Here is a 13,786-nt window from a genome sequence, read left to right as displayed (position 1 = left end):
TTAGTGATGTCATTGTTAAAATTTTATAATTACGGTATCAAAAAATCTCTCTTGACATGTAAATGTGTTTATCAATGTAATTATAAAAATTTAATAATGATTTTAATCATTTTTTTTATGTAAATTTTGTTAAAATGACTAAAATTGAATGTCAAGACATAATTACATACATTATCATAATTGATTCAACAAAAAATAATGAACAAAAAAATATTACGATACAATATATACACGATTAAAATTTAAATATACATAACCAAAAAAATATAACCATACAATATATATAGGGGCGGGCAATCGGATCGGGTTTTTCGGGTTCTACCCGACCCGAACCCGACCGGGTGCAATTTTCGGGTAAAATCGGGTAACTAGTCGGGTTTGGGTACTACTCGAACCCGACTATATTTTAGTCGGATCGGGTACCCGATTGTTTTTAAAAAATAAAAATAATAAAATATGAGCTTATAATTGGATCGGTCCAGTTTAATAAATTGGAAAATGTTGCACCGCAACTAATCAATTATTACATTCTTTTCCAAATCTGTACCTATACGTTTCTCATTCCAAAGCACCGCAATTACTGACCTCTACTTTGAATGAGGGTCGGTGATTGTGAGCAGTAGTCCTGGGAGAAAATGCTATTTTGTCACAAAAAAAAAAAAACGAACCCAACCTTATCGGGTACCCGAAACGCGGGTAGTGTCCAGAATCGGATCGAGTTCGGGTAATGAAAATGCTACCCGAAAAAATCGGGTACCCGATCCGAGCTATCCGAAACCCGAAAAAACCCGACCCGTGCCCACCAACAATACAATATATACACTACTGAAATTGACATTTATCTTTATTTTCAAAATGCAGTGGTTGGGATATTCCAATATATTTTATTACTATCCACCATTTACAGGACAACAATACCCTACAACGTCGATTAAGGTCATGTCAAATTTAGCTTTAGATATAGGACACTGAGTCAGCAAATTTACGAGAAATTATTAATAAACAAAATGATTTCAATTTGGAAATTGAATTTTGTATTTGGATGTATATTTATAATATTGAATATCGAAATTACATCTTTTCTTCAATAAAATTATTACAATGACATAGTTCTTCGTCTCTATACACTTTTGGACCACGTCCAATAACTTCGATTTCTGAATTAAAGCACGTTTATATGTCCGCGAGATCAGTGACGAAGCTAAAAATATAGATATGCGAGATCAGTGACCTCGGACTAAATACAAGTTTGAACCAAAAAATCTATATAAAAAAAATTAAAAGTAGAAAAACCATCCGAACTTAATTAAAAAAAATTAAAAATAGAAAGATCAGCCCGAAGTACAACCCGAGTGGGTCATAAGGTGGCTCCGCCCTTGGTCGAGATGTCATGTTCCTCAAGTTGTGAGCACCTTTTATGCCTAAAGGTCATTTATATAAAGTCAAGCTCAATTAAGGTGACACGTTTTTTTTTTATATATAGAATTAACGCAAAAAATTTGTGAGATAGTCTCATGAGATTTTGTGAAACAATCTTACAAGTAATTTTGTGAGACAGATCTCCTATTTGAGTCATTATCTTATTGTCGAAAATCATGATATTAGTCCATTAATTTGTATTTTATTAGAGTGTTAATATGATATCGGACATGTCAACGATGTCCGGCACCACATTATTATTTTATGGAACAACATAAAAGGCTAACTTGAAAAAAAAAAATACAAACTAATGAACTAATATCGTTAACCATCCAACAACAAGAACAAAATTAAAAACATGCAAGTTTCATGACCAAAAACATAATTTTCTTAACATCGAAAAGACGATTTTATAATATCTAGATCTTCGTAATTAATACTTGATACATATAAAAATAATCATTTCTACAATACAAGTAAATTATGAAATCATTTTGCGGCCAATGTTTTTTAGTCTATCTGGCATCAAAATCATAAATTTGATACGAGATCTCGAGCTTAAACCCGACTATATCTCTAAAAGAAGTAATATCATAGCTTAGATATGCTGACGGATGTCAAGATTCACATTCGAAAGTGTCATTTTAAGTAAAGTGTGGCTTTTTAAAATTAAAGTTAAAAAGCAATAAATATTTTAATCTTTGCGTAGCTTCGAAATAGTTCAGACAGAAAAATATCTGAAATTAATAATATTATTCCACAATTATCTTTAATATTGGTGTGAGATCACAACAGTACTGTATATGACAAAGTTTTGTGGAATATCATATATAATATAGATCAGACAAAAAAAAAAATTCTATATAAATCTTTGGCAACAACTTGTGTGAGACGGTTTTACCCGTCGTATTTTATGAGATGAATATCTTATTTGGGTCATTGATGAAAAAAATATTATTTTTTATGCTAATAGTATTACTTTTTATTGTAAATATCGATAGAGTTGACCACTCTCACAGATAAAGATTCGTGAGACCATCTTAAAAAAAATCTACTCTAAATCTTCTATTTATTTTCATTCATGCCCTTTCTTCATTACGAAAAAATATATTATTTAAAAATTATAATTTGTGGTAACGGTTTATAAAAGACATGTTTTACATTTTATAGTAGCTCAAACACTAAAATTCTCGATGTTAGAGATTATTATTGTATCTCAACATTCCATATCTCAAAAATTGTACTCTTTTTATTATTACATCTCAACAATCTACGTCTCAATAATTGTACTTCTTACAATATTATATGATAATATAATACAAGATCTTATCCCTGATATCAATTATAGGACTGAAAAATTGTTTTTTTATATATAAAAAACTATTGTTTGTGGTAATAGAGTAACTCTAATATTTTAAGTTGTGAATAAACTAAGGGCCGTGTGTATCGATTGTTCTATTAGTAAAGATAATTATTGTATCCTAACACAAATATTAATGGAGTACAACAAAATTTGCATTCCTGTTCTAGTCTTAGTTTAATATACTCCTAAAAAATAAACCAATAAAACAAAAATACTTCTGGGAGGACAAAGTTTAAAAATATGGGTAATCACTAATCATATACAAACCACTATATTATTAAAAATATCTCGTGAAAAAATTATCAATTAAATCCTCATATTTTCAAATCTTGAATACATGTACTCCTAAAAACACATACGTACGAGATTATGTCCGCTCAGTATTTTAAAACATGGATGTGTGTGCTCAAAATTGGTATCAGAGCCAAGGTTACGGGTTCGATTCTCATTGATTGCAAGGAGTGCAATTATTAGGAGGGAGATTGTTGGGTACAATAATTGTCCTTGCTTGGTAGAGCGATCGAACCGTGGTGCTTGAGCTGCTGTGCGGTTTAAAAGATTTGAGTTACATCATTACTACTAGCTATAACTTTTGGTAAAGCGGCAATCGCTCGATCTTACAAATATTATAAAAAATAAAAAGACTGACAAGTTTGCTTGTTCAACCAGAATTCGAATGTGTGATTAAAGCATTAATCCATCAATATGCACAGCTGTAGTGACTTTAATTACATATATTGATTAGATTATATTGACAAAGACAAGTCGAAATTCTGATTAGTATTATATTAATTGTCAAAGCCAAACGCAACTTGACTAAAGGAGACATCTGTTGGGAAGGTTCGATCTGGGTGGTGTGGGCCACACTCAGGATCAAGGGTTGAGATTCATATCATGGGGAATAAAAAATTTTAAAAAAAAAAAATTGGGCCAGAAAAAATTCTGGTATTTGGATGTACTCCTGCAGACACTGCCTGTAGGGGTAGGGTGAAATAATCCCATCTGTTGGGCGAATGGTAAAAGTCTAAATCACTATATTAATCATAATTATAAGCCTAATTAACCTAAAAAAACAAATTAACAATCGACAAATTACTTCTAAAATACCCAAAAGTCCTCTAATGTTTTGGATAATTACAAACATTGTCTTGTCAATTACGAATCTTTATTAGACAAGAGATGTCTATAAAACTGAATTGGTCTCTTGGTTTGTGACTTTCAGGTATAAGGTCGTGTCATTGAATCGATGAAACTGATCAGATAAATAATATTGTGATTATTAAAATATTTACATGAGATGCAGAATGATACTGAATAATAAAAAATTATTTGGTTTGACTGATTAAATTTGGGATAAAATAATAAATTATAATTTATTATTTTCTAATAATTAATGAATATAAATAAATGAAAGATAAAAATGATAAATTTTGTAATGTTAGTTTTATGATTTGATTAACATGTCATAAATAAATAATGATTTGATTGATGTAAAATAAATTATCGATATATAGATTTGAAACTAAACATTTGATTATGTTTAATTAACCACACACAACATTATTTTATTAATTTTCTCAACATAAACTTTTACTATATTATATTTATGAAGTGATCATTTTGATAACAACAAAATACTCTTATGGTTATGCATTTTTTCACCCTAAATTATAGTACTATAAAAAAAATTAAGTAACATAATGACTACCTAAAATGCTTATTGCAAAAAAAATAATAATAATGCTACATGTACAACCAGATCTGCACTATAATTCTCACAACACGAAAAATTCAATATAAAAATTTCATTCATCAAAATCTCAAGATAAATTCAATACAAAATCTCTGATATAATTGTTATAAATATCGATATATGATATCTTTGTTGTATCTTTAGCATTATTCATTAATATAACATAGTTTTTAAATCTCCAACTATGATATAAATAATTAATCTCGAACTTGAAATTCGGCCGTTTTAGTGATATATGGTGCCACCATACCTAGAGGTTTGTGACTAACTGTTTGGTAAGGTTGGTAAAGATCTTTATCATGTAATAATTATCAATAAAATTTAAATATTTTCAATTTAAGATAATCTTATTTACCTCTAGTAAACCAATCAATTGGGGGCAAATAAAATAGAGTGCATGTGAATTGCAAAGGGACATTTTAAGAAAGTGCATGAAGAGACACTTTGTTTTATTTTTTAATCTTTTCTTGAATTTTCTGTTTGGAGTTGAAAGTGTGATTTATTTAATTATTTAAATGGTGAAAATTGAAAGCTATCACCAGAAAAAGAAAGGGTAATTTCTCAAAACTTAATAATCAAATAAATTTATAATTTTTAAATAATAAAGTCCTAATTTAAGAAGAGTATGTCTCTTGTGAGACAGTCTCACGAATCTTTATCCGTGAGACTCGTGAGACGAGTCAACCCTATCGATATTCACAATAAAAAGTAATACTCTTAGCATAAAATTAATAATTTTTTATGGATGACCCAAATAAGAGGTCCGTCTGAGAAAATACTATATAAGAGACCATTTCACACAAATTTTTGTTTTTAAGAAACAATGTGACATCTGGTTGGATTGGAATTATTGCAGTTGGCATGACATAAGTGGAAAAGACTTGTCTTCCACTTTAGAAGTCAAATATGATGTACGGGAATTTGGTAAAATCTTCTTTCGTTGTGAGTTACTGATCCAACATGGGGTGTCCTTCTTCTTGGCATCCATTTCATCCTCCATTGTTCCCTTTGAGGCGAGCCGAGTCGATTCGGTATCGAGTCGGGTTTTATGTTGTTTAATCATGTCAATTAGATTATTATTTTTTTATACATATACAACAGAGGTAGATGAGTTACTGATTCAACATGGGGTGTCTGTCTTCTTGGCATCCATTTCATCCTCCATTGTTCCCTTTGAGGCAAGCCGAGTCGAGTCGGTATCGAGTCGGGTTTTATGTTGTTTAATCATGTCAATTAAATTATTTTTTACACATATACATACAACAGAGGCAGGGGAGATACTTTTGGCTTAATTAGATTCAATTTAATAGGCTCAACTTTTGAGGGAATGTTTGTCTATTTAATAGGTCTTTCATAAGACGGTCTCACAGATCTTTATTCGTGAGACACATAAATCATGTCCATATTTACAATAAAAATTAATATATTTGACATAAAAAGTAATACTTTTTGGTGGGTGACCCATATAAAATATCCGTTTAACAAAATTGATCCGTGAGACCGTCTCATATGAGTTTTTGTGTTGTCTATTTGACTAGACAAAGTATTTTTTATTTAATTTAAATTATGTGTGTTATTTTTTTCAATCAATAAATAAAATATATTACAAAATCAAAGTCGATATAAATACAAACCTTTGTGTGATATTTTGTTATACGTAGGAATAAGTGTCGCACACAAGGCTTTGATATCATGTTTCTCAAGCATAATCGTTTTCGATTTCAACTCAATTTTCATGTAAAAATTTGTTCACAGGCTGACAATTTTTACCACGGATTCGAAGCTCCGTGAGAAAAATCCAAAACGGAGATGAAGATCCGCGATTTTTTGGGGAGTATCCCCATCCCCAAAAATAATATTTAATAATATTATTATCATTAATAGTAATAATATAATAATAATATTTTTTGAAAATATTAATAATAATATTGATATTAATATTAATTTTATCATTGCTAATAATTGATAATAATAAATTTGAGTTCGTGAAATCTCTGCCCCACTAACATTTTTAAAACAAAAATAGGGTGAGATGATGATTTAATCTCCACAAGTTCGAGTTCAGGAATTCCTCGAACACGAAAAAGTGAGGATCAAGACGGATATGAGGGTGTTGATAGAATTCGGAGACGGAAAAAAGATGGCAAACCTGCTTCGCTCCGCTCTAACTAACATGTACAAAATATTTATATTTTACCTTGTTGTTTTGTGATAATACCCAACCCTCGCTATCAAAACGGGGCCATCTTACTTGAAAAAACATGCTACTCCAACAGCTTTCACTTCACTAAGTACATCTCCTCTCTCTATATATTTATCTATTTCTCCATGTTTCTTCCCACAGAAAATGAAGCCATGTGACCAAACTTGTACCTCAAGCAATGATTCCTCAGTCTTTTCTAGCCATCCGTTATCACAGGAGGCAAGTTTCTTGGATTCCCAGCTGAGCTTTGCCTCGGTTCCGTCCCTTGCAACGTCGCCCCAAAACCAATGTCACGTCCTAAACATGAACCATCGATGTGTGGCAACTCTTAAGGGACAAAACTCCTACACATCATCCCTTCTTCTTTACGGAGGATTCTTCTTCACCGGCTCTTCGGATGGAGAAATTCGGTTATGGAAACATGATGCTCTAAGGTCTACGATGGACTCTGAGAATCTGACTGATGATAACATGGTTGTGGCAGGAAAAGGTGCAGTTAAAGCTCTAGTAGCAGCAGAAGATAAAATCATCAGTGCTCATCAGGACCATAAAATCCGAGTATGGAAAGTCGATAAACTTAATAACGATCACCAGAAGTTCACACATTTAGCCACACTCCCAACACTAAGTGACCGTGCCCTCAAAATTTTCTTGCCCAAGAACCATGTCCAAGTAAGAAGGCACAAGACATGCACATGGGTTCACCACGTCGACACAGTTTCGGCGCTAGCTATATCAAGTGATGAATCCTTATTATACTCAGTTTCTTGGGACCGAACACTGAAAATCTGGAGGACAACAGATTTCAAGTGCTTGGAATCAATAGCCAAAGCACATGATGATGCAATAAACACCATCATTACATCGAGCGATGACCATATTTACACGGGATCATCAGACAAGAAAATCAAAGTTTGGAAACAGACTCCAGGTGATATGAAGCATTACCTAGTGGCTACACTAGAGAAACACAAGTCTGGGGTTAATGCACTTGCGCTAAGCAGAGATGGATCGACACTGTACTCTGGAGCTGGTGATAGATCAATCCTAGTTTGGACAAAAACTGCCGGTAGCGGCTACATGGCGGCAGTAGGGGCACTGAGGGGGCACACTAAGTCCATATTGTGTCTGGCTACTGTATCGGATTTAGTGTGCAGTGGTTCGGCTGATAACACAGTGAGAATTTGGAGGGGGACTGAGAATTCATACTCTTGTGTAGCGGTTCTTGAAGGCCACAAAGGGCCAGTCAAGTGCATTACTGTGGCATTTGATCCTACATCAGAAACAATATCAACATATCTCCTATATAGTGCAAGTCTGGATTTCGACATTAAGGTCTGGCAGATTTTTCTACCCCCGGAATAAGTTGTGGTAGATTTTTTAACCTGTAATTAGAAGAAAGCACTCCTGTTATCGGGGTTTCCGGATTTTTCGAGGCCTATCCCACATATATATTTTATAACTGATCGAGTATAAACATCTTATATGTAGGAGTAATTCTAAGAGTAGAATGTAATTATGTAAGCAACCAATTACTCCACAAAGCAGTTGGTTTTCCAGGGCTTAAAGTCAATAGTTTCCAGTCACCCCAAAATGCGGATGTCTCAAAAATGGGATTATACTATCTATATAAACCTTAATGAATGCATATAACTGAACACTTGCGCAAAATAACAATTACAATGTTCTCTCATTCGCAGTCTTTCTATTCCCAAACGTCTTAATAAAAGTGCCACCTTACTTATTTCTTTAATAAAAACTCAAAACATGGCCACAAACTTGGAAACAGATTCCGCTAATACTTGAACATGTATTAAAGTATGTATTTAAATAACATTTCGTTGTTATTCATAAACATCTAAACAGACCCTAAAACTCAGAATAATGTTTCCAAATTCCTGCTGGGAACTATCTTAAGCTAATCCAAGTACAAAGAAGACTAATCAATTAATCAACTCTGCTTCTACAACTTCTAAAACTGATGATGGAAGATCAGTTATCTTACTTTAATAGTATGAAGTTCACTGGTGATCATAAAGAGAGGAGAAATCCAATTTGTGGAAGGCTAAAGTAAAATTTGGGCAGACCCAAAAGTCCACTTCAAAAAGCAGTTCACAATAATACACTAATTTTAGGAAAAAAGGAGATACAGGCAAGTAAAGTTATAGAATTATGATGTGCAATTTTAGCATTCATCTTTTGCTTTTCTTGGCTAAAAGCATTCATCTTTTCCAGCTGATAGAACTACTGGACATCGACTTAATATATATTATAGTCACTTGACCTGCTTTTAAAGTCTTTTATCATCTAAGCTCAGGAAATTTTAATTATAGAATTCATGTTCCTAATAATGACAAAAATCAGTCAAGAAAACATATCTCCTATTGTTCACTCTCGGGAGAAAATGATTCAGCCACCTCTACTTGATGTAAACATGAACCAGAATTGGCATGTTCAATGATTTTTACAGAATGTTCGACAAGTTGAAGGCTTAATGATTTGCCTTAAAATCCAATAACATGTAGAAGTAAGATAAATATCTTACATTCCAAGTTAGAGCAAAACAGCAATAACATTAAGCAACTTGGGTTTTCGATTTTCTTTCACCTCATTATCGAATATCATGATTGTGAAGATACTCACAATCAAAATTTAAGATTTTATTTATGTTGCTTGTGTTGTAACAAAGAAAATTCATCTATTTTTCACGTTTAAACAACAACGAGCTCGTTGTTGTTATGATAACTAGTTTCATTTGCCTGTTCTCCGACGGGCACAATCAGAACGACTATTTGGTATTGCTCAACAAAAGAACACCTTTTCGTGTTTGAAATTAACCTTCCATTTTACATATTTTTAACTTGAGAGAGTGTAAAGATTCAAAGATTATATCAGCTGGGATTGGATGGTATCACATTATCTTTAAAATTTGAATACACACTTTCATGTTTGCGTCTAGACATATAATTATCACAGGACGTAGTTCTTTGCCTGTAATTTTTTTTTTTAACCTTGCCAACATGAATTACGTCCTAATCGGAGACATAGTCGTCGAGAGGGTAACTCACATATATATCTGCATCCGCTATAAAGTTAGTGTCAGCAGACGAATTCATACAGAGGCAAACCCCCTTAGTTATCCAGCAGAAAAACCATTATATTTATTACCTAATGTGAAGATGGGATTTCGAGCAGAAATTGAGAAATGAGATTACATAGCCATCAGCCAAAAAATTTAAAGCGTGAGAAAAAATTAGCTTCCAAGAGGATATTCGAATCAAATTTCGTAAATAGATAAATTATCACAACAAATTTATCTCTGCTACTACGTGGGATAGGCCGGAAAGTCGGAATGTTCTATATTTGTTTCGGAGTAATCGAGAACAATAACAGAGAGGGAGAAAATGTGGAGAAGCTGCGATGAAGGGACAAAGTACAAACTTTTATAAGCTGTCACCAGTTTGTTTCCCAGTTAAATTACAAAACAGAAAAATTCTGTCCCTATATAATTTTGAAATTATAATTTCTAACAAACAACATGAGGGAAGCTCACATCATACAAATTGAGAATCTGGTTCACAGCGGTGCCCTGGATGGAGTGCCTGGAACACGAGGATAATTTTTTGGAGTGGGACCATTTTTTCGGCATATAATTGCTGTTCTTTGTCCATATTTGCTATGTGATTCCACTGGAGAGAATAAAAAGTTTCTGTTAATAGTGTAAGCAGTTGACAATACAACAGACTTCACTAGAATGCTTTAACTTTTGACAGGCCAATGTTGCCGGAAGACAAGATTTAACAGTTGGCAACTTTTTAACTTTTAAGGATGATCAGTTGAATGTAAAGCATAATATCAGGCCGTATGCTGTGGTTGCAATCATAATCAAGACCCTATAGCAAGTGCTTGAGACTCCTTTTGGTTGTTGTAGGATCGTGGGACGACAGATAAGAGATGTTCGTAGTGGTCCAGACAACCTAAAGAGCGATGGGAAAAAGGGGCTCATGCAATACTCAATTATAATACTTGGAAGACATATTCACACACATTACTAAGAAATCAAGGTACTAGAGTGTCGCACAAGAGTGATGGATTACAATTAGTCTTTAAACTTCATGACTGCAAGAATAAATAAAATGTTAAGAACAATTTTTAAAAAAATTAGGAGCAAAATATCAGGTTTCGGAAGAAGTACCATACAACTTCTTATAAATTATTTTTCAAGGCCGTGCCAAGAAAAAATAGCCAAACTTGGTTCAAAGAAACATACCAAAGCATGCTTGCAAGAGAGAAGCACCCATCAAATGAATAGCTCTTTCAGCTCTTGTAACTTCCTCCTAGAAACATGGTTTTGCAAAGGGATTATCAGTTCTTACATACTAATGCTACATACATTTAAAAAGATCCAAATATGATACATCTATCATCTACTCAACATAAACACACAGGAAGACAGTAAAAAAACACAAATATTCACGCAGATGCTGAAACTCAAAAGTAAAAACATAAAAGAAACAAATATTCAAGCTCAAGCATTTAATAGTACATAGCAAAAGTAATTTAACAGACTCCCCTTTGTAGCAGAATACCTGAGGATCATGACCCTTTGCTGCGAGAAACAAACCACCAACACGGACCAGAGGTAGACAGTACTCAGCTGTGAGCCAAAGAAAATCAGATGCTCAGAAAAAGGTATAACTTCCAATTCAAGCACAAAAAATTCTGTTATTTATTTATTTTATTTTTGTTTACCCAGAACTCTCATTTCTGCAACTGCTCTAGCAACTGCAATGTCGAAACTCTCTCTGAAGGCAGGATTCTGTCCCAAATTCTGTCCTACATAAAGGTTCACACTGCTCAGGCGATATATGAGGAAAAGTGAAATATCTAAAGCAGATCACATGTGAAAATATTCAATGTTAGTAATATCCGATAGGGAACTGGCAACAATGTCTCACAGTAAGAACTAAGAAAGAAACCACGTCATAAGAATATACAAATTCCATTATGAATGCTCAAGTAAAACAATCGAGAGGTTACACGGGACTTCTTGTATAGTGTCGAACCTCAATTGCTTCATTGGAGATTGCCTCACAATGCTAATCATCATGCAAAAATAAACACATCCCATTGTTTTCTGTAACAAACATCCAGTTGAACTCCTGTTACTAGCTTATCATGAATGAAAATTTTCTAAGAAATTCATAGCATGACATATACTAACTAGAGCTCGTTAATATCACCTACAATGCTTAAACCACAGGAGACTGACTGCTCCATAGAGTTGTTAATTTAATTAATTAGCAATAACAACGCCCATTGTTGGTTCTGTATTAATCCAACGTGGTTCCTCTTATCAAAGCAAAACATGTTATGAAGGAAAATAATAGCAATATGACCCAAATTTGTTAACGAGTTCTAAGTGATTTGTCTCATAAAATAGGAGAATGATATTCTTCAATATAGCTGAATGCTAGTAAAAAAGGCTTCAGCTTTGACTTACCATGTCACACACAGCTGGTTTAGTGGAAAAAACAAAAAGTAAATAAAAACCGAAAGCAAAAACAGAGCAGGGATATGCAATATTAAGTAAGATATGAAATCCACACCTCGGCCCGTTCCCGTATAACTTGCACATTTTGCATCCCTATGGAGCCAACCACATGCTCCAAGAAGACACAACGCTTATTCATGGACTCTAATAGCGTCACCTTCCAACCTAAGAACCAAATTTTAAAACAAAAGAAATGATTACAAATTCGGTCCAATTTTTACATATGATGTAGTGTATATAAAATCATAATAAAATAATTCCCGTGTCAAGAAATTTTTTAGCATTAACCAGGACACGCAATGGCAAGAATTAGTCCAGGTAGCCCTGCACCACTTCCAACATCAATCACACTCAAATTCTGGAAAGAGCTCCCGCAACACGACATGTATGAACTGCAAATGGGCTCGACTAACGCCAAGGAATCCTCCACGTGTCTTTCCATTGCCTCATTTTCATCTTTCACGGCTGTGAGATTCATTTTCTACACGAGGGATGAAACCAATGATTCAGCTCATGATTTAATCTTGTATGGTTAAAAAAATTAGACAAGTATTGAAATCCTCTTCATTTGAAAATAATATTATTACAAATATGCATAACCTGGTTCCACTGAAGAAGGGAATCCATGTAGAGACCAATTTGAAGTCTCTGGTGAGAAGTCAAGGTCTGGAAATGGGGGTTGTCAAGGGCGGCGGAGGCAGAGACGGTGGGTGTAAAGATCTTTTTCCCGGTTGGAATGTGGATGAATTTGAAGACTGGTGTTTTTGGGTTCGAAAAATGTTTGATGAAAGTTCCCACAGAAACTGGAGAGGAAACGGACAAAAATCCGCGGTTGAGGGTGACAATCATCATGGCGCCAGCCGCCAGGCAAATTTAAAATTCTCCAGCAACGAGGTTTATATGGAATTTTCAAAGGTGATGACTTTAATCACGATCATCACACTTTTCATAAGAATTTTTTGGTGTAACAAAGTGTATTTACAACTAGAACTGCAGCTATTTCGATTTTGGACGATTTTAGTCATTTTTATTGGAACATAAAATATAAATATGTTAATTTTCATGTCAGCATCATATCATCACTGCATTGGTTCCATAGTAAAGACAAGTCAGAAAATAGACTAAAATTACGAGAAAAAACAAAGATATCATACTAAAACTTAAATTTTATAAAGATCACAAATAGACAACAAAAAAAACAATTTTCTATCTACAAGTATAATAATATTCGCAAAACAAAACAAAAAAAATCAGCAACTTATCGGAAGTTAAAAATTTTGAAAACTAAAATAATATTTTATAAGATCGGTTTCTTTGGACGGCTGAGATTGGATGTGATAAAAAATTGTGAGATCGTTTAAAATGTATGAATGAGATGTTGAATAACAATTGACAACATAACAATAAATTTGGCATAAGACGATAAACTATAATTTAATTATCTTTTTTTAATAATCGATGAATATTAATAAAAAAACTATAAATTATAATTTT

General features: G+C 33.1%; 2 protein-coding genes across 3 annotated transcripts; one reads left to right on the top strand and one right to left on the bottom strand.

Annotated features, from left to right (window-relative positions):
- The first annotated feature begins 6,789 nt into the window (after nt 1-6,789).
- On the top strand, nt 6,790-8,396 carry LOC140820315 (protein JINGUBANG-like). The gene has a single exon (XM_073180663.1). The coding sequence runs from the start codon at nt 6,883-6,885 to the stop codon at nt 8,101-8,103; it is 1,221 nt and encodes a 406-aa protein (XP_073036764.1). The 5' UTR covers nt 6,790-6,882; the 3' UTR covers nt 8,104-8,396.
- Nucleotides 8,397-10,169: 1,773 nt separating this feature from the next.
- LOC140819572 (uncharacterized) lies at nt 10,170-13,277 on the bottom strand. Of its 2 annotated transcripts, none has more exons than XM_073179711.1 (7): nt 12,893-13,277; nt 12,581-12,773; nt 12,348-12,457; nt 11,491-11,569; nt 11,328-11,395; nt 11,009-11,075; nt 10,170-10,427 (listed from the first exon to the last, which is right to left on the bottom strand). In XM_073179711.1, exons 1-7 carry the CDS (start codon nt 13,142-13,144, stop codon nt 10,315-10,317), a joined length of 882 nt encoding a protein of 293 aa, XP_073035812.1. In that variant the 5' UTR covers nt 13,145-13,277; the 3' UTR covers nt 10,170-10,314. The 2 variants fall into 2 exon arrangements, with proteins under 2 accessions (XP_073035812.1, XP_073035813.1); XM_073179712.1 differs by lacking the exon at nt 10,170-10,427 and adding an exon at nt 10,437-10,715 and having other exon boundaries at nt 12,893-13,276.
- Nucleotides 13,278-13,786: the final 509 nt, after the last annotated feature.

This window comes from Primulina eburnea, chromosome 18, assembly GCF_022965805.1.
Source record: "Primulina eburnea isolate SZY01 chromosome 18, ASM2296580v1, whole genome shotgun sequence".
NCBI classification, from domain to species: Eukaryota; Viridiplantae; Streptophyta; class Magnoliopsida; order Lamiales; family Gesneriaceae; genus Primulina; species Primulina eburnea.
Note: the sequence above shows the minus strand (reverse complement) of the source record. Positions and strands in the feature narration are given on the sequence as shown.

Bases quoted from the DNA above. Each gene is read 5' to 3' on its own strand.
- LOC140819572 (XM_073179711.1), bottom strand. From the start codon at position 13,144: ATGATGATTGTCACCCTCAACCGCGGATTTTTGTCCGTTTCCTCTCCA. The intron at 12,774-12,892 runs GTTATGCATATT...TCCCTCGTGTAG, and splicing joins CCCTTCTTCAGTGGAACCAG to AAAATGAATCTCACAGCCGT. The intron at 11,076-11,327 runs GTATTCTGCTAC...CCATGTTTCTAG, and splicing joins CAAAGGGTCATGATCCTCAG to GAGGAAGTTACAAGAGCTGA.
- LOC140820315 (XM_073180663.1), top strand. From the start codon at position 6,883: ATGAAGCCATGTGACCAAACTTGTACCTCAAGCAATGATTCCTCAGTC.